General features: G+C 43.3%; 1 protein-coding gene across 1 annotated transcript in view; it reads right to left on the bottom strand.

Moving 5' to 3' along the window:
- The window catches only part of kdm1b (lysine demethylase 1B), a 274,704-nt gene that overhangs the window by 34,549 nt on the left and 219,229 nt on the right, over positions 1–20,926 (bottom strand). Inside the window, exons 16-17 of the mRNA XM_072510250.1 lie at positions 16,627–16,743; positions 3,120–3,245 (exon numbers count right to left, since the gene is read on the bottom strand). Coding sequence (XP_072366351.1) covers positions 3,120–3,245; positions 16,627–16,743 — 243 coding nt within the window. The remainder of the gene's footprint in view (positions 1–3,119; positions 3,246–16,626; positions 16,744–20,926) is intronic.

Genomic DNA, 20,926 nt, shown 5'->3' with positions numbered 1-20,926 from the left:
GCTCTTAGTGTGGCTACCACCGCTGGGCTCATCGAGTACTTGACTGGGGGAAATGAGTGGGGCGGTGGCCAGCAAGAACATCCCAACACTGGAGGCCTCTGTGATGATATGCATAAGCAATCCTCTGTATAATACTGTACACGACCTCCAGGTGGCAGTGTAAACACACCATTTGACGCGGGAATCTGGGAGTAAAGTGTGTTGGTGGATAGACGTATTTTGCAGTAGCTTTAGAATAGTTAGTTAGTGTTAGTAATTTGTTATATATTTATTCCAGTTATCCTTACCACGCAGTTATTTCATAATAAATTATTTTAACTAGTCAAGAATTAGATGTTCTGTAGTGCGTCATTCACACCGGCCAGTCTAAAGTCCCTTCCAACCGTACCCATTCCAACACCGGCCAACCCTGCACCCTTTCTACATTTGCTGCCCAGTCGAAGAACAGGAAGCTCGGCAGTACTAAGCCTCTTCGAGCACCGCCCTCTCTGTTGGATGGTTTTGCAGACCTTGGGGTTCTTCCCCGCCTACACGAAGGCTGAGATTAGTTTGTCTACCTTACTGAAGAAGGATTTGAGGATGAAGATCGGGAGTGATCTAAACATGGAGAAACCTTGGCAGGACATTTATATTTATTGTCTGCACTCTCCCCGCTAGGGAGATCGGGTGCGAGTACCACCTCCGCAGGTCCCCTTTACCTCCACCACCAGGTTAGACAGGTTCCACTTGTGGAGCCGGGTCCAGCTGTGGGCTATCTGGATCCCCAGGTATCTGAACTTGGTTGAGCCAAGTTTGAACTGTAGCGAACTTAGATTCGCCCCCGAGGGTTCACCAGGAAGATTTCACTCTTGCTGAGGTGACGTTTGTATCCCGTGAAGGCTCCGAACTCCCTCAGGAGGTCCGTTATCTTACCCATACTGGCTAGGGGGTTTGAGATGGAGAGCAGCAGGTCATCCGTATAGAGAGAGACTGTGTTCCCTGCCTCCTCTCTGAGTGCCTCTCCACTCCTCTGCTCATCTGAGTGCGTAGCCAGTGGCTCAGTTACCAGAGTGCCTCTGTACAGTCGGAAATAATCTGTGCTGGTGGCGTGCATCCGTGCACGCCATGGGAGCGCTGTTCAGCAGTTTCACCCACACGGTGAACACTGGCCCAAACCCAAACCAATTATTTTTTTTCCAAATAAGGGGCAATTTAGCATGGCCAATTCACCTACTCTGCACATCTTTGGGTTGTGGGGGTGAGACCCATGCAGACACAGGGAGAATGTGGAAACTCCACATGGACAGTGACCCGGGGCCGCATTAAACCCGTGTCCTCGGCGCCATGAGGGAATGGGACTCGGTACATTGCACCCTTGTGCAAACACCCTCGCTCAGGGTCCTGGTGGAAAATCGGGAGATGTAGTGAGTCAGAGACAGGCAGTGGTATGCAGGAAGAAAGTTATTAAGAACTGGTAAGGAATTAGCAATAATTTTGGATCAGTTTGCGACATGGCAATCAAAAGGTTTTAATGCATATATTAAGGTTGAGGGGCAACCTGATAGGTCGACAAAATTGAGGGCATAGACAGGGTGGATAGTCAGAGACTTTTTCCCAGGGTAGAGGGGTTAATTAGGGGGGGGCATAGGTTTAAGGTGAGAGGGGCAAGGTTTAGAGGAGATGTACGAAGCAAGTTCTTTTACACAGAGGGTAGTGGGTGCCTGGAACTTGCTGCTGGAGGAGATGGTGGAAGCAGGGGCGAGTGATGTTTAAGGGGCATCTTGACAAATACATGAATAGGATGGGAATAGAGGGATACGGACCCCAGAAGTGTAGAAGATTTTAGTTTAGATGGGCAGCATGGTCGGCACAGGCTTGGAGGGCCGAAGGGCCTGTTCCTGTGCTGTACTTTTCTTTTTCTTTGTTCTTTTGAAAAGAGACACATGATTCCTAAGCTTCTTCTCTTTATCATGTCAGACTCAGGAATGCCACATTTCAAACCATCACAATAATTTATACCACAGAAGAAAAGTGTGCTGACCAACAGGCAAGGAGGGTGTTGATTTCACTGTGAAGGGGATATTAACATTGTTTTCTCCATGGCAACATCTTGGCCAGAGTCGACTTGTCAATCAATCAATAACATGTCTCTCTTTTCAAAAATCTTCAAGTAATGTAAATATTATAATCCTGGAATGCAATGCTTTATGGAGAACTGATTTGTGTTTAGCATGTTTTTGTTTAGCAGCCGTTTCTCAAAGATATTAGAATTGCTAAATGAGGGATGGCTGTACTTCACTGGCTATAAAGCATCATGGAGTATCCTGATGCGATGAAAAGCACTGTGTAAATGTAAGTAACTATTTCTTTTATTAGTAAATTTGAATGCAATTAAGTTCAAATCAGTTGCAGCTGGGTATAGTGAGATTTTGTTGGGTTAAGTAGGCCTATGAAAGTTACTTACGGTGTATCATTTTAACAGTCATTTCTAAACAAAGGCAAATAGTGTTTTTTGTTAGGGGCTTTTCACAGTAACTTCAGTGAAGCCTACTTGTGACAATAAACGATTATTATTATATTATTATTAGTTTTTTTGTTCCTACTAACGGTGTACATCACCTTGGTATTGGTGCACATAACAAAGTTCATTCTGCACATGCATGGAAAGAGTTGAGGGATCATTGGCCCAGACACATTTCTACAAATTTGCAAAGTCAACATTCGGAACACAGTACGCCAATCAAAACTTGGCCCCCTAGTTGTTATGGCTTTGATTTACACCATCAAGAAGCTAAGATGGCAGTTTTCTGCTGTCTGCAATGCGGGCTACAATATCCAAGCAAACGTTTAATCCAATAGGGCAGCACAGTGGCGCAGTGGTTAGCGCTGCTGCCTCACGGCGCCGAGGTCCCAGGTTCGATCCCGGCCCTGGGTCACTGTCTGTGTGGAGTTTGCACATTCTCCCCGTCTCTGCAGGGGTCTCACCCCCACAATCCAAAGATGTGCAAGTTAGGTGGATTGGCCATGCTATTTCCCTTAATTGGAAAAATGAATTGGGTACTCTAAATTTTTTTTAAAAAGATCGGGGTCAATGCATTAAACACAAAATTAGTCCTTAATAGCAAAATCAATTCACTTACTTGCAAATCCATATCATAGAATACTCCAAAAAGCCCGCGTTTGTTAGGACTGGGAGGAATGTGGCCAAAAAAGTCTGCTCGCTGAATTTTTTTCTCCCAAAACTTGTATGGAAACTGTAAGGCAATCTAAAAGGCCAAAAATAAAATCAGTTTCAGAGATGGGCTACTTCAGAAATTGAGTTATGATCAATATCTAAGAGAGCAGATTAACTTTTTTGCTGAAATTTGAAGGGTCAGAAATACAAACAGCACTTCAAATCATCTTAAAAGTGCACAATTATATAGACCTTCACTCTGACAATTGAATCAGCAGGACAAAAATATTAAAGTATATGAAGCATTGTTTTTGAAAAATCCTACGTAAATTCAGCTGGACAGTTTTCTTCAATTCCTAACCATCAGGAGGTTCCAAGAATTTATTCACAGAAATGTAGCAGATACAAACTATATCAAATGTTGATGTAGTTTTTGATTCAAAAGAAACTAAACTGTGCAGACAATAGCCCAACAGTTCAAGTTTTCAGAAACATCTAACCACATGTTGCGTTTTTCAAAATAATCATGTAGCTTTCATGTTAAATTTGAAAGTCATCATATTACGTTTTATTTAATGAATTTAATTCATTGATTTTGAACTTTTATGTAAAACAAAATCGGGCAGGGGGCTGGGGAGGAGAGTGTGGGATCCGGTGTCAGACATGGGAGGGTCAGTGCTATAAGTAGAAGTTAGAAGTAGCATTAATTCTCTTAACGGTTTCTGGGTAAATATTGCCATAACACTGTTGGAATAATTCAAAATCTGAAATTTAAATTGCATTTCCATACGGTTCCCAGTGTAAGACCATTGTCATTGAAGTTTGAACTTCCCAGGCCATTGCTGTGCAATCCTTACTTGGAAACTTCTCAGGGTGGTTTGAAGGAAGGGGGTCCCCAGCATATCTTTGGGGAATGCCCCAGATACAATGCCCTGGAAGTTCAGAAGTTACTGCCAAATATGAATCTCGTTATTTTTCCAATTACCTTTAAATCAACCCTTCTGCCATGGGAAACAGTTTTTCTTTCTTTATTCTATCAAAACCCCTTATTATTTTGAACACCTCTAAATCATCTTTACCAGAGGAGAATAACCATAGTTTTTCAAGTACATCAACATGACTGAAGTTGCTCATCCCTCTTACCATTCTAATAAAAGTCTTTTGCATCTTTTCCAAGGTTTGACATCCTTCCTAAAGTGTAGAGCCCAGACTTGAACATAATACCCCAGCCAAGCTCAACCAGTGCTTTATAAGCATAATTTTCTTGATTTTGTTCTCCATTCCTCTGTTAGTTAAGCCAAGGATCCTAAATTATTATTATTTAAAAAAAAAAAGAGCCTTCTCAATTTGCCCTGCCACCATCAAAAAACTGTTCCTATATTTCTTTATAATTGTATCACTTAATGCATACTGGCTTTCATTCTCCCTGCCAAAATGCATCATTCCATACTATTCAGTATTAAACTTTATCCACCACATGTCTGCCCATTTTACCAGTCTATGTCCTCCTGAAGTCTGGTACTATCTTTCTTATGACATTCCCAAGTTTTGTCTACTCACTTTGATGTTATGACTCAATTGTCAAGTCTAGGCCATTCATATATATCAATAAGAGCAATGGTCTTCATAATAGTCCCTGGAGAAGACCATACACCTACTTCATTTCAGTTTAAAAAACAACTTTTCAGCACTCTTTGCTCTTTATCCCTGAGACAATTTTGTACCCATGCTGTGAGTGTTCCTTTTAATCCCACGAGTTTCAGTTTTGCTAACAAGTCCAATTACCGCCATTTTATCGAATGCCTTTTGAAAGGCCATCGCTCTATCATCTCTTACTGTTTCTTCAAAGAACTCAAAATCAACATTATCAAGCACAATTTGATTGTCACAAATCTATGCTGACTTTTATTTATTAGCCTTTTTCAAATGCCAAGTAAATTTTCCTCAAGTCTCAAAGTTTTCTCACCACTAGTCTTCGGCTGACTGCCTAGTAGATGGTGTGTTTATCCCTTCCTCTTCATTAAAAAAACTAGTACACATTTGTGATGTGTTCAGTGCCCAAGGACGTTTGGAAGATTGTTGCCCGAGCCTTTGCAATTTCCATCCGATTTCCCTCAGTAACTTAAGATGCACCCCATCAAGACAGGTGACCTTTCTATTTTGAGGACAGCCAAAGACAACCATTTTATCACCATTTTATTGCACCCAATATAGTTGCTTCCCTGGTGAAGACAAATGCAAAGTGTTCATTTAGTACCTCAGCCATGTTCTCTGCCTCCACAAGAGATTCCCTACTTGGCTGCAACTTTCTTCTGTCTGGCCTTCGACTATCTAGGAGTTTATAAAGACACAAGGGTGGTTTTTTTCTGAAAGACCACTAATCATACGCCTCCTTTGGCCATCATTTTCTTTTTCTAGATCTTCTCTCTACTTTTTATAATCACTTTGGTTCTCTTGTGCTCTATGAGCCTTATAACTGTCATAAAAGGGCAGCACGATGGTGCAGTGGTTAGCACAGCTGCCTCACGGCGCCGAGGTCCCAGGTTCGATCCCGGCTCTGGGTCACTGTCCGTGTGGAGTTTGCACATTCTCCCCGTGTTTGTGTGGGTTTCTCCCCCACAACCCAAAAGATGTGCAGGGTAGGTGGATTGGCCACACTTAATTGAAAAAAAAAAATGAATTGGGTACTCTAAATTTTTTTTTTTAAAAGAAAAAAACCCAAAAAACTAAATAACTGTCATAAAGCTATTTTCTCTATTTTTAACAGATATATTTTGTAATTTAGGGAAGTTGTACTGCATCAATTCGATTTACCAAAATTTGCTCCTCACAGAAATGTGTCTATTTTGCACCTACACCATTTCCTCTTTGAAGGTCTCGCACAATTCAATTAACTGTTTTGCCTACCAATTTTCAATTTCATCCGACCTGGGTCAAATCTCTTTTCAACAAAATGAAGCTAGCCCCCCTCCAGTTAAATATTTTTATTCTCGTTTGTACCTTATCCTTTTCTATAACTATTTTCAAATTTGCTGTTATGGCCATTGTTTTGCTCTCCCACTCATACATGTTCCACTTGTTCCACATCATTCTCCAGAATTAGATCCAACAGTTTCTTTCCTTGTTGGAAGCACACTGATCTCCTCTTTGCCCATTACATTGTTATCATCCCAGTTTATATTTAGATAACTAAAGTGCCCCATTATAATTACTCAGACATTCTTGCATCTCTCTGTAATTAATATAACAATTTAATCTATCTCCTTCTCAGTATTTGGTGACCTAAAGCATAGACCCTGTTGCAGAATAACTCTACCATTCCTAAAGGCTAATCAAACAGATTCTATCTTTGACTCAACCACATTATCTCTTTCCAGTGATACAATAATTTCTTTGAACATTAGTTGAACACATGCATACCACCGTTTTTTACAAATCTTTCTGCCACAAATATTAATAATAATAATCTTCATTAGTGTCATAAGGTGGCTTACATTAACACTGCAATGAGGTTACTGTGAAAATCCCCTAGTTGCCACACTATGGTGCCTGTTCAGGTACACGGAGGGAGAATACAGAATGTCCAATTCACCTAACAAGCACCTCTTTCCTGACTTGTGGGAGGAAACCGGAGCACCCGGAGGAAACCCACGCAGACACGGGGAGAACGTGCAGACTCCACGCAGACAGTTTACCAAGTCGGGAATCAAACCCAGGTCCCTGGTGCTTTGAAGCAACAATGCTAACCACTGTGCTACCGTGCAAATATTATGTTCCCAATTCCTCCCATTCTCTAAAATGTGATTGCTATTATATCAAAGTCCCATGTGGCAATTTGTGCCTTCAGCCCATCAACTATATTTCATGTTATGTTCATTTACGAACACGTACTCTAAACGCATCTTAGATGCCCTTGCTTCAAGTCGCATTTGAAGCCTCTTTTACTCAACTGTTCTTTGTGTTAGGACTATTTGCTTCTCTTGGTCCACTACGTACCATGCTTTCCCTCGCTAATATTTCATCCTGGTGCCTGTCCCCTGCCAAATTAGCTTAAGGCATCCCCATATGACATGTTAAGTTTCTGGGAAAACATTGGTCTCAGCTCTGTTGATGTGCATATCATCTTCACCAGATCACTCCTGCCCCAAAATTGGTCCCAATTCACCAGGAATCTTATGTCCACCTTCGTACAAACGTACAAAATGAGCAGAAGTAGGTCATTTGGCCCCTCAAGCCAGTTTTGAAATTTAATATGGTGGTTAATCTGTTTGTGATTCGCATTCCATTTTCCAAAATTACCCCCAATAACCTTGATTCCCTTGCCTAACAAGAATCTATCTATCTACCTCTATCTAAAAAATATTCAATGACACAACCTCCATCGCCTTCTGAGGCACATAATTGCAAAGCTGCACAGCAATCTGAGGGAAAAATAAATCTTTATCCTAAAAGGGTAATCCCCAATTTTAAAATAGTGTCCCCTGGTTCTGAACTCTTCCTGAACGATTTTCAAGCAAACGTTTAACCCAATAGGGCAGCACGGTGGCGCAGTGGTTAGCACTGCTGCCTCACAGCGCCGAGGTCCCAGGTTCGATCCTGGCTGTGGGTCACTGTCCGTATGGAGTTTGCACATTCTCCCCGTGTTTACTTGGGTTTCGCCCCCACAACCCAAAGAAGTGCAGGCTAGGTGGATTGGCCACGCTAAATTGGCCCTTAATTGGAAAAAATGAATTGGGTACTCTTAAATTTATTTTTTAAAAAGTTTAATCCAATTGATTCTTTTCCAAACTCGCTTGTACATTCCATTGGGAATAATCCAGAGATTACATCCTTTTGAGAGCCTGCCTTTTAACTTTCTACCTAGCTCCTCAAACTCTGACTGCTGTATTTCAAGTATTTTCCTTCCTATGTCATTAGCTCAACATGGACCATGACTTCTGGCTGTTCCCAGTCACCCCTTAAAATGTTGTGCACCCTCTTAATGATGTCTTTCACCCTGGCACCAGCTGACAACACGATATTTAGGTCAACAATTTCAGAAGCAGCTGTCTATCAAATCCTCAACGACAAGTGCTTTTCTACACTTTGCTGAGCGTCCCTTGTCCAGTCAGATGTCACACAGTACCATGCATGAGTTCCAGATGGCACCATCCTCTCATCTGTGACCGGTATTAAGTGCTGAAAACCATAAATGAGGAGAAGATTGCAGAGGTGGGTGTCAGACCGAGAAAGAGAGAATGCACACGTGCAACAGACAGTGAGAGAAATACGGCCAGGTATACAGAGGGGAAGAGAGAGAACAGGCTCCAGATAGACAGATATGGACAGATCGACAGACAACCAGACAATGATAGGTAATGAGAGGGACAACATGTGTTCAAGAGAAAAAGCAACAGCCAGAGACAGAGTTACACAAATAGTACATCTACATAAATCTATTTTTAGTTTACAACTCTCTCACTCCCATTTATTTATGCAAACCAGATTTTTATTTATTGCAATCTGGACTCCTTAAATGTTGATGTCGCCTATTTGGTTAATTTAAACTTTATCCCATTAGATCTAATTAATTAGTGATTTTACTTTATATATTTACCTTTTCCACTTACTTTATAGCATTTAGTTTTCATTTCCACCGTTGCAAATAATTTCTACCCATTGCCATTTTGTTTATTAGATCACTTCATTTAACGGATCCTTCCAGCTATGTGTACATACAGCTCAGAATTTTGTCGCATAATTCTTTATTACAATTTCTACAAATTGGCCGATTTTTTTGATCCTCATCCTGCGCATAATCTCTAGATTGGACTATACCCTTTCTTGGCCAACTTTATTTTCCAAGTTTTAATTGCGAACCAGTGGTCCATTTTACCTTCCATTTGAGAACTACTCTATCTTCTAATTGTAGATATGGAAATTTGTCCATCTGTTTCTAAAGGTGCAACACCTACATTTCCTGGTCTGTCATGTTCATCCAAGTAAGGTTGTGGGAGACTCCATCTATTTATCGAGTTATAAATCAACTTTCTTTAAGCCTTTAACAAAAATTGTTTCTTTTCTCCCTCCCCGCCCCCTCCACAATTCATTCATTCATTCTCACCACAGTATGGAAGAGATTTTTCACCAAAAGATACTAAATGGCTAAAGCTTTCATTATTATTGAGCGACCCATTTTTAAAATAACGCCTACTTTCTACTCAGAAAAATAAAAAATGACTGCTAAAATGTAACTAATTTAATTGCCTTTAAAGCTTCATACGGAACTCTTAATTCCTATTGCATTTCTCAGCTACAAACAAGTACTTCTGCCAACTTTACTGATGATACTGGACTAGGTTGCAACACAATAGCATCCCAGTTGACAGATGCCAGGATGTCTGCTAGCTTCCATACTGAACCAGCTGATTCCTCAAGCCAGGAGGCAGCGCGGAGTGCTTATCTGAGCTGGTAGCAAACTAAAGGCTTTCAGCCTCCAGGCTCCACAAAACTAACCATTAAAGATTTATTTGGCTGATTTTTAAGCAGCCTTCAGTAATCCCCTTAGCACCATTAGTTATGTGGATAAATGTCTGGTGGAAATGAGTAAGCACATCTAAAATTTGTAATCAAGATCCCTATTGGCAGTACTTAGCACTGTTGCTTCACAGCGCCAGGGTCCCAGGTTCAATTCCAGCTTGGGTCACTGTCTGTGCGGAGTCTGCACGTTCTCCCCGTGTCTGCGTGGTTTTCCTCTGGATGCTCTGGTTTCCCCCCACAAGTCCCGAAAGATGTGCTGTTCGGTGAATTGGACATTCTGAATTTTCCTTCATGTGCCCAAACAGGGGCCAGAATGTGGCGACTAGGAGCTTTTCACAGTAACTTCATTGCAGTGTTAATGTAAGTCTACCTGCGACACTAATAAAGATTATTATTAGTATCCTTATTTGTCCATTTAGGCCGTGTCCCACACTGGCGACTTCAAAGAGTGCATTATTGCCTTGCATCAAGACACCTGTAGATAGGAGATTGTGGAGGCATTGGTGGTGATTTTTCAGAAATCAATGGCACCAGGGTCCAGAGGACTGGAAAATGGCTAACGTAACATCCCATTAAGAAGCGAGGGAGGCAGAAGACAGGAAATTGTAGGCTAGTTAGCCTGACTTCGGTCGTTGGTAAGATTTGAGTCTATTATTAAGGTTGAGATTGCAGACTATTTGAAAGTGCATGTAAAATAGGGCTGAGTCATCACGGCTTCGTCAAGGGGAGACCATGCCTGACAAATATGTTAGAATTCTTTGAGAAGGTAGCGAGGAAGTTCGACAAAGGAGAGATAGTGGACTGGATCTATTTGGATTTCCAGAAGGCCTTTGACAAGATGCCATACAGGAGGCTGCTAAATAAGTTAAGAGGCCATGATGTTAGGGGCAAGGTACTGGCATGGATAGATTGGCTGAGTGGTAGAAGGCAGAAAGTAGGGTAAAAGGGCTCTTTTTCAGGATGGCAGTCGGTGACTAGTGGTGTTCTGCAGGGGTCAGTGTTGGGATCACAACTATTCACAATATACATTAACGATCTGGAAGAAGAAATGGACGCATTGTTGCCAAGTTTGCAGATGATACAAAGATATGTAGAGGGACAGGTAGTGTTGAAGCGAGGAAGATGCAGAAGCACTTGGCCAGGTTAGGACAGTGGGCAACGAATTTGCAAATGGAATAAAGTGTGAGGTTATGCACTTTGGTCGGAAGATTAGAGGCATAGATTATTTTTTAAATGGGGAAAGGCTTCAGAAATCTGAAGCACAAAGGGACTTAGGAGTCCTATTTCAAGATTCTATTAAGGTCAACGTGCAGGTTCAGTTGGCAGTTAGGAAGCTAAATGCAATGTTAGCATTCATGTAGAGAGGGCGAGCATGTAAGACCAGATATGTACTGATGAAGCTGTAAGAGGCTCTGGTCAGACCCCATTTGGAATATTGTGAGCAGTTTTGTGCCCCATAATGAAGGAAGGATGTGCTGGCCTTGCAGGCGGGCCAGAGCAGGTTCACAAGAATTATCCCTGGAATGTATGGCTCGTCATATAAGGAGTGGCTGAGGAGTCTGGGTCTGTACTCGGTGTGGAGTTTAGAAGGCCAAGAGATATCTCATTGAAACCTAGCGAATACAGAGAGGCCGACATAGAGTAAACATGGAGACGATGTTTCCACTAGAAGGGGAAACTAGAACCTGAGGGCACAGCCTCAGACTGAAGGGACGATCCTTTAAAACGGAGATGAGGAGGAATTTCATCGGCAAGAGGGTGGTGAATCTGGACTCACTGCCGCAGAAGACTGTGGAGGCAAAGTCAACGAGTGTCTTTAAGACCGAGATAGATAGATTCTTGAATAAGGCTATGGAGAAAAGACAGGAGAATGAGGATGCATAACATATCAGCATGATCAAGTGGTGGAGCAGACTTGATGGGCTGAATGGCTTAATTCTGCTGTATCTTAAACTTTTTCTCCATAGTTATCCTCCTTCTGCTAACATTCCTACCAAGATGTGCACAAAAGACCATAGGACATAGGAGTGGAAGTAAGGCCATTCGACCCATCGAGTCCACTCCACCATTCAATCATGGCTGATTTCAACTCCATTTACCCGCTCTCTCTCCATCGCACTTAATTCCTCGAGAAATCAAGAATTTATCAACTTCTGTCTTAAAGACACTCAACGTCCCGGCCTCCACCGCCCTCTGTGGCAATGAATTCCACATACCCACCACTCTCTGGCTGAAGAAATTTCTCCTCATCTCTGTTCTAAAGTGACTCCCTTTTATTCTAAGGCTGTGCCCCCGGGTCCTAGTCTCCCCTGCTAATGGAAACAACTTCCCTACATCCACCCTATCTAAGCCATTCATTATCTTGTAAGTTTCTATTAGATCTCCCCTCAACCTCCTAAACTCCAATGAATCTAATCCCAGGATCCTCTGACGTTCATCGTCTGTTAGGCCTACCATTCCTGGGATCATCCATGTGAATCTCCGCTGGACCCGCTCCAGTGCCAGTATGTCCTTCCTGTGGTGTGGGGCCCAAAATTGCTCACAGTATTCTAATGCTTTATAAAGCTTCAGAAGTACATCCCTGCTTTTATATTCCAAGCCTCTTGAGATGAATGACAACATTGCATTTGCTTTCTTAATTACGGACTCAACCTGCAAGTTTACCTTTAGAGAATCCTGGACTAGGACTCCCAAGTCCAGAATGGCCTGTTCCCTCGTGGGCTCCATCACAAGCTGTTCCTAAAAGCCCTCCTGTAAACATTCAATGAATTCCCTTTCCTTGGGTCCACTGGCAGTATTATTTACCCAGTCCACCTGCATATTAAAGTCCCCCATGATCACTGTGACCTTGCCTTTCTGACATGCACTTTCTATTTCGTGGTGCATCTTGTGCCCCTGTCCTGACCACTGTTAGGAGGCCTGTACATAACTCCCATTATGGTTTTTTTGCCATTGTGGTTCCTCAACTCTACCCACACAGACTCCACATCATTCGATCCCATGTCGTTTAGTGCTATTGATTTAATTTCATTCCTAATTAACAAGGCAACCCCGCCCCCTCTGCCCACCTCTCTGTCTTTTCGATAGGCTGTGAATCCCTGGATGTTTAAATGCCAGTCATGAACCCCCTGCAACCATGTCTCTGCGATGCCTACCACATCATACCTGCCAGTCACAATCTGGGCCACAAGCTCATCTACCTTGTTCCGTACACTGCGCGCATTTAAATATAGCACCTTTAATTCTCTATTGACCGTCCCTTTTTGTTTTCTTAGCGTGGTGGACCTTGGCACTGAGGCCTTTCCATACACTGTGTCATATTTTGTGGGATGGGGACTATTGTAACCTCTCCCGAGTTCTGTCTTTTCGTGCTTTTTTGTATTCCTAAGCAGCTACGCTTCCCAATGATTACTTCACCTCTTGGTTCCCTGACTTTCCCTTCCCCCCTGTGGTTATAAAGTACTGCATATCAAAATGAACATGCCATGCACAAGAACAACAAAAAAAGGGACATTGCCTCTCCAATCCCAGGAGAGAAATGAGTGAATGGAGATTGGAATTTATCTTTGGGACCTCACATATCTAACAGTATTAATTCGCAACCTTCATAGCAGTTGCACAGTGGCAGAAAAATTGGGGATCCAAGATAGGCCCAGATTTAAAAAAATATATATAGTTATTCAAATTTTTCAACAAAACCCACCCCCTACCCCAACAAAAAGAAATAAACAAGAACACAACAATCAGAAATTATTCATTGTATTTCCCCCATATACAATAACCCCCCATATAACATTTGGCCCCCTCTGGCGCAGCTCCTTTTTGCAGCCTTACCCCAACTCTCCATCCCCGGGCCTCCACCCCCCCTCTTCCTCCGTGTGGCCCTGCCCCTCCAACACCAACGCCCACACTCTCCCACAACCCCCACATCAAATCCATTCACCCATCCCCACCCAGCACTCAAACAAAAAGAACATTCCCCAAACACGGTAAACACAGCAAACATCCCCCCACGACAAACCCTCAATTTGAGTCCAACTTTTCAGTCTGTATAAAGTTCCATGCCTCATCAGGCGTTTCAAAATAGTGGTGCCGATCTTGGAACGTGACCCACAATCGCGCTGGCTGCAGCATACCGAACTTCACCCCCTTCCGATGGAGCACCGCCTTAGCCCAGTTGAAACCAGCCCTCTTCTTAGCCACCTCCGCACTCCAGTCCTGATAAATTCGGATCTCCGTGTTCTCCCACCTGCTGCTCCGCTCTTTTTTGGCCCATCTCAGGACACACTCTCTGTCCATAAAGCGGTGGAACCTCACCACTACAGCCCCTGGCGGCTCGTTGGCTTTGGGTCTCCTTGCCAGGACCCAATGAGCCCCATCCAGCTGCAGGGGCCTCTGGAAAGCTCCCGCCCATCAGCGAATTCAGCATCGTGCTCATATATGCTCCGGCATCGGGCCCCTCCACTCCTTCAGGGAGACCCAGAATCCGAAGATTCTTCCTCCTCGACCTATTCTCCAGATTCTTGAATTTTTCCGCCCACCTCTTGTGCAGCGCCTCGTGCGCCTCCACCTTCACCGGCAGGCCCAAGATCTCATCCTCGTTCTCCGAAGCTTTTTGCAGGACCTCCTGGATCGCCGCCCCTTGGGCCTTCTGGGTCTCCACAAGCTTCTCAATCGCCGCCTTCATTGGCGCCAGCATTTCTGTCTTCAGCTCCTCAAAGCAGCGTTTAAGAAACTCCTGCTGCTCCTGCGACCACTGCGCCCACGCTGCTTGGTCTCCACCCGCCGCCATCTTGCTTTTCCTCCCTCGCACTTTTCACTGCACCAGGATCACTTTTTTAACCGCTCCACTCCTGGTCCAATCCTATAATGTCAGGGGGACCTTGCTGTCACCTTCCCACACTGGAAGCCGTCGAACAAAAGTCCGTTCCCGGCGGGAGCTGCCGAACGTGCGACCTACCTAGGAATAGCCGCAACCGGAAGTCTCCAAGATAGGCCCAGATAAAGCAGTTGGATCAACCACAAGCCTCAAATTCTGACGATCTCCTCACACCAAGAATATCAAGAGACTACAGCTTGTTTGTCACTTGTTCCCAGAAAAAGACAATTAAAATAACCTTTTCAAAATATTGAGGTTAATGCTGCCAATTTAACTGCAGAAGGCAAGCCTCTCTGATCTTCACCTCCAGCCAAATAATCAATCTTCCATCAATCTGGTATGAATCTGCCAACATCAATGAATTGATGATTAAGTAAATAAGTGGTACCCTATCCTAGTGATAGAACATAGAAACAACATAGAACATCGAACGATACAGCACAGAACAGGCCCTTCGGCCCACGATGTTGTACCGAACCTTTGTCCTAGATTAATCATAGAACTTACAGTGCAGAAGGAGGCCATTTGGCCCATTGAGTCTGCACCGGCTCTTGGAAAGAGCACCCTACCCAAGGTCAACACTTCCACCCAACACGAAGGGCAATTGTGGACACTAAGGGCAATTTATCATGGCCTATCCGCCTAACCTGCACATCTTTGGACTGTGGGAGGAAACCGGAGCACCTGGAGGAAACTTACGCACACACGGGGAGGATGTGCAGACTCCACATAGACAGTGACCGAAGCCAGAATCGAACCTGGGACCCTGGAGCTGTGAAGCAATTATGCTATCCACAATGCTACCGTGCTGCCCTTAAGAACAAATTAATCTACACTATATCATTCTACCTATGTACCTATCCAATAGCTGCTTGAAGGTCCCTAATGTTTCCGACTCAACTACTTCCACAGGCAGTGCATTCCATGCCCCCACTACTCTCTGGGTAAAGAACCTACCTCTGACATCCCCCCTATATCTTCCACCATTCACCTTAAATTTATGTCCCCTTGTAAAGGTTTGTTCCACCCGGGGAAAAAGTCTCTGACTGTCTACTCTATCTATTCCCCTGATCATCTTATAAACCTCTATCAAGTCGCCCCTCATCCTTCTCCGTTCTAATGAAAAAAGGCCTAGCACCCTCAACCTTTCTTCGTAAGACCTACTCTCCATTCCAGGCAACATTCTGGTAAATCTCCTTTGCACCTTTTCCAAATCTTCCACATCCTTCCTAAAATGAGGCGACCAGAACTGTACACATTACTCCAAATGTGGCCTTACCAAAGTTTTGTACAGTTGCATCATCACCTCACGGCTCTTAAATTCAATCCCTCTGTTAATGAACGCTAGCACACCATAGGCCTTCTTCACAGCTCTATCCACTTGAGTGGTAACTTTCAAAGATGTATGAACATAGACCCCAAGATCTCTCTGCTCCTCCACATTGCCAAGAACCCAACCATTAACCCTGTATTCCGCATTCATATTTGTCCTTCCAAAATGGACAACCTCACACTTTTCAGGGTTAAACTCCATCTGCCACTTCTCAGCCCAGCTCTGCATCCTATCTATGTCTCTTTGCAGCCGACAACAGCCCTCCTCACTATCCACAACTCCACCAATCTTCGTAACGTCTGCAAATTCACTGACCCACCCTTCAACTCGCTCATCCAGGTCATTAATGAAAATCACAAACCACAGAGGACCCAGAACTGATCCCTGCGGTATGCCACTGGTAACTGGGATCCAGGCTGAATATTTGCCATCCACCACCACTCTCTGACTTCTATCGGTTAGCCAATTCGTTATCCAACTGGCCAAATTTCCCACTATCCCATGCCTCCTTACTTTCTGCATAAGCCTACCATGGGAAACGTTATCAAATGCAAAGTGATATCCACTTTAATTGCTTCACATTGTAAAGAAAATAAATAGGTTTAGATGCATAACTTGACAAGTTTGCACATAGTCTATTCATACCTGGAGTGCAGTTTCTTGGGGCATTTTGTATTTTCAACTGACATTTGTGGTAACAAATGTGCTGTTGGCACCTGATTTGATTACACTTGTACTTACCTTTTCAATTATCCCTTGGCCTAAACTGTTGATGGCCTTAAATTTCCTTTCAGGAAGAGGTGGATAAAATTGAATGGCGTTTTTCTGAAGGAGTGCTAGAGGAACTGTAATCAAAACCTGCCAAGACAACACTCAAAATAGTAAATCATTTAAATCGATCATTGTACACAATAAGATATTCTGAACAAGAATTCACACTTTTTTCAACAATTTAGAAGAGATAAATTATTTTCTTTCCTACTACTGGTTGCCACTCGGCTAAATTTGCATATGGGGTCTGATAATGATGTGCATGCAAAGGAATAAACTCTTAAAAAGTAAGAATTTAGGATGAAACCCAAAAGGTAGCCGTATACACCAGATTTTACACCATTAATGCCTCGTTCTAAAATCAAAGATTGAGCAAGCTCGAGCTGCTTTCCCCAGGAAAAAGGCAGAGGACTAACTTAATACCACACTAAGAAAACAAAAAGAGACGGTCAATAGAGAATTAAAGGTGCTATATTTAAATGCGCGCAGTGTACGGAACAAGGTAGATGAGCTTGTGGCTCAGATTGTGACTGGCAGGTATGATGTGGTAGACATCACAGAGACATGGTTGCAGGGGGTTCAGGACTGGCATTTAAACATCCAGGGATTCACAACCTATCGGAAAGACAGAGAGGTAGGCAGAGGGGGCGGGGTTGCCTTGTTAATTAGGAATGAAATTAAATCAATAGCACTAAACGACATGGGGTCGGATGATGTGGAGTTTGTGTCGGTACACAAAGGCAAAAAAACCATAATGGGAGTTATGTACAGGCCCCCTAACAATGGTCAGGACCAGGGGCACAAGATGCACCACGAAATAGAAAGTGCATGTCAGAAAGGCAAGGTCACAGTGATCATGGGGGACTTTAATATGCAGGTGGACTGGGTAAATAATACTGCCAGTGGACCCAAGGAAAGGGAATTCATTGAATGTTTACAGGAGGGCTTTTAGGAACAGCTTGTGATGGAGCCCACGAGGGGACAGGCCATTCTGGACTTAGTGTTATGTAATGAGCCAGACTTGATTAAAGATCTTAAAGTAAGGGAGCACTTAGGAGGCAGTGATCATAATATGGTCGAATTCAATCTCCAATTTGAAAGAAAGAAGGTAGAATCAGATGTAAAGGTGTTACAGTTAAATAAAGGTAACTACAGGGGCATGAGGGAGGAACTGACGAAAATCGACTGGGAGCAGAGCCTAGTGGGAAAGACAGTAGAACAGCAATGGCAGGAGTTTCTGGGAGTAATTGAGGACACAGTACAGAGGTTCATCCCAAAGAAAAGAAAGGTTATCAGAGGGGGGAATTAGGCAGCCATGGCTGACAAAGGAAGTTAGGGAATGCATCAAAGCAAAAGAGAAAGCCTATAATGTGGCAAAGAGTAGTGGGAAGTCAGAAGATTGGGAAGGCTACAAAAACAAACAGAGGATAACAAAGAGAGAGATAAGGAAAGAGAGGATCAAATATGAAGGTAGGCTAGCCAGTAACATTAGGAATGATAGTAAAAGTTTCTTTAAATACATTAAAAACAAACGGGAGGCAAAAGTTGACATTGGGCCGCTCCAAAATGACGCTGGTAATTTTGTGATGGGAGACAAGGAAATAGCCGAGGAACTGAATAAGTACTTTGCCTCGGTCTTCACAGTAGAAGACATGAGTAATATCCCAACAATTCCGGAGAGTCAGGGGACAGAGTTGAATATGGTAGCCATCACAAAGGGGAAAGTGCTAGAGAAACTAAGAGGTCTAAAAATTGATAAATCTCCGGGCCCAGATGGGCTACATCCTAAAGTTCTAAAGGAGATAGCTGAAGAAATAGTGGAGGCGTTGGTGATGATGTTTCAAAAGTCACTGGAGTCAGGGAAAGTCCCAGAGGATTGGAAAATCGCTGTTGTAACCCCCCTGTTCAAGAAGGGAACAGGAAAAAGATGGAAAATTATAGGCCAATTAGCCTAACCTCGGTTGTTGGCAAGATTCTAGAATCCATTGTTAAGGATGAGATTTCTAAATTCTTGGAAGGGCAGGGTCGGATTAGGACAAGTCAGCATGGATTTAGTAAGGGGAGGTCTTGCCTGACAAACCTGTTAGAGTTCTTTGAAGAGATAACAAATAGGTTAGACCAAGGAGAGCCAATGGATGTTATCCATCTTGACTTCCAAAAGGCCTTTGATAAGGTGCCTCACAGGAGACTGCTGAGTAAAATAAGGGCCCACATTGTATTCGAGGCAAGGTACTAACATGGATTGACGACTGGCTGTCAGGCAGAAGGCAGAGAGTTGGGATAAAAGGTTCTTTTTCGGAATGGCAACCGGTGACGAGTGGTGTCCCGCAGGGTTCAGTGTTGGGGCCACAGCTGTTCTCTTTATATATTAACGATCTAGATGACGGGACTGAGGGCATTCTGGCTAAGTTTGCCGATGATACAAAGATAGGTGGAGGGGCAGGTAGTATGGAGGAGGTGGGGAGGCTGCAGAAAGATTTAGACAGTTTAGGAGAGTGGTCCAAGAAATGGCTGATGAAATTCAACGTGGGCAAGTGCGAGGTCTTGCACTTTGGAAAAAAGAATAGAGGCGTGGACTATTTTCTAAACGGTGACAAAATTCATAATGCTGAAGTGCAAAGGGACTTGGGAGTCCTAGTCCAGGATTCTCTAAAGGTAAACTTGCAGGTTGAGTCCGTAATTAAGAAAGCAAATGCAATGTTGTCATTCATCTCAAGAGGCTTGGAATATAAAAGCAGGGATGTACTTCTGAAGCTTTATAAAGCATTAGTTAGGCCCCATTTAGAATACTGTGAGCAATTTTGGGCCCCACACCACAGGAAGGACATACTGGCACTGGAGCGGGTCCAGCGGAGATTCACATGGATGATCCCAGGAATGGTAGGCCTAACAGACGATGAACGTCAGAGGATCCTGGGATTATATTCATTGGAGTTTAGGAGGTTGAGGGGAGATCTAATAGAAACTTACAAGATAATGAATGGCTTAGATAGGGTGGATGTAGGGAAGTTGTTTCCATTAACAGGGGAGACTAGGACCCGGGGGCACAGCCTTAGAATAAAAGGGAGTCACTTTAGAACAGAGATGAGAAATTTCTTCAGCCAGAGAGTGGTGGGTCTGTGGAATTCATTGCCACAGAGGGCGGTGGAGGCTGGGACGTTGAGTGTCTTTAAGACAGAAGTTGATAAATTCTTGATTTCTCGAGGAATTAAGGGCTATGGAGAGAGAGCGGGTAAATGGAGTTGAAATCAGCCATGATTGAATGGTGGAGTGGACTCGATGGGCCGAATGGCCTTACTTCCACTCCTATGTCTTATGGTCTTATGGTCTTAATAAAGTTTGTTAAGATTATGAAAGGGTAAACAAAGAAAACATTTCATTTGATGAGACCTTAAATATAGTCATTAAGAGATCCCTTTGGGAAATCAGGACAACCAACTTTACCCAGAGACTGGTTAGAATGTCCAACACATTGGACTAGGAATGAGAATTTAATGGATGAATTTAAAGGAAACTTGATAAACATGTGAAGGAAAAAGAATAGAAGTTTATGGTGATAGCATCACCTGAAGAGGGTTGGAGGAAGTTGGGCTTTGACAAAGGGTCATCTGGACTCGAAACGTAAGCTCTTTTCTCTCCCTACAGATGCTATCAGATCTGCTGAGATTTTCCAGAATTTTCTCTTTGGTTGGAGGAAATTTGTGTGGAGCACAAACCACAGCATGAGCCAGTTGAGGCAAATGGCCTGTTTTTGTACATATTAAGTAACGCCAAGTATTCTTTTTAAAACAGGAATTTAATGGGGAAGAGTTGATGTACGACTAAAATGAAAGATACTAGAGTGGACTATTTTTGTTTTAGTTTCTTAAGATTCTTTATGCTACCTGCAATTGTGGAAGGCAACTGGTAAACTCTACATCTCAAAATGATGGGTGCATTTACCGGCTGCGTTGCACCAGTGCAAATCCCACTATGTCGGAAAATAGTGGGAGAGGCCAGAAACAGAATCTGTGCTGGGCACCGAACAGTGCACAATGCTCCCCGCCTGCTGCAGCTGGGCGTGAGTCAGATTAGCATATTAAAAGCTGTATTAAGCAGCAATAATTTATTCAGAATTGGCTTTAAGCCAAATTCTCCTGGCTCCTGTTATTTTCCCGCCTGCCAAAGCAATGTGAAGTTGATGGGAATATCTACTCGTCTCGATCAAAGGGGATTTGTGCTGGGGCGCTCTGATCATGCAGTAGGCCCCTTGGGTAGTCGGAGACATTGC

Source organism: Scyliorhinus torazame, chromosome 6, assembly GCF_047496885.1.
Source record: "Scyliorhinus torazame isolate Kashiwa2021f chromosome 6, sScyTor2.1, whole genome shotgun sequence".
Classification (NCBI taxonomy): domain Eukaryota; kingdom Metazoa; phylum Chordata; class Chondrichthyes; order Carcharhiniformes; family Scyliorhinidae; genus Scyliorhinus; species Scyliorhinus torazame.
The sequence above is the reverse complement of the archived record's forward strand: the minus strand, read 5'-3'. Positions and strand labels throughout refer to the sequence as shown.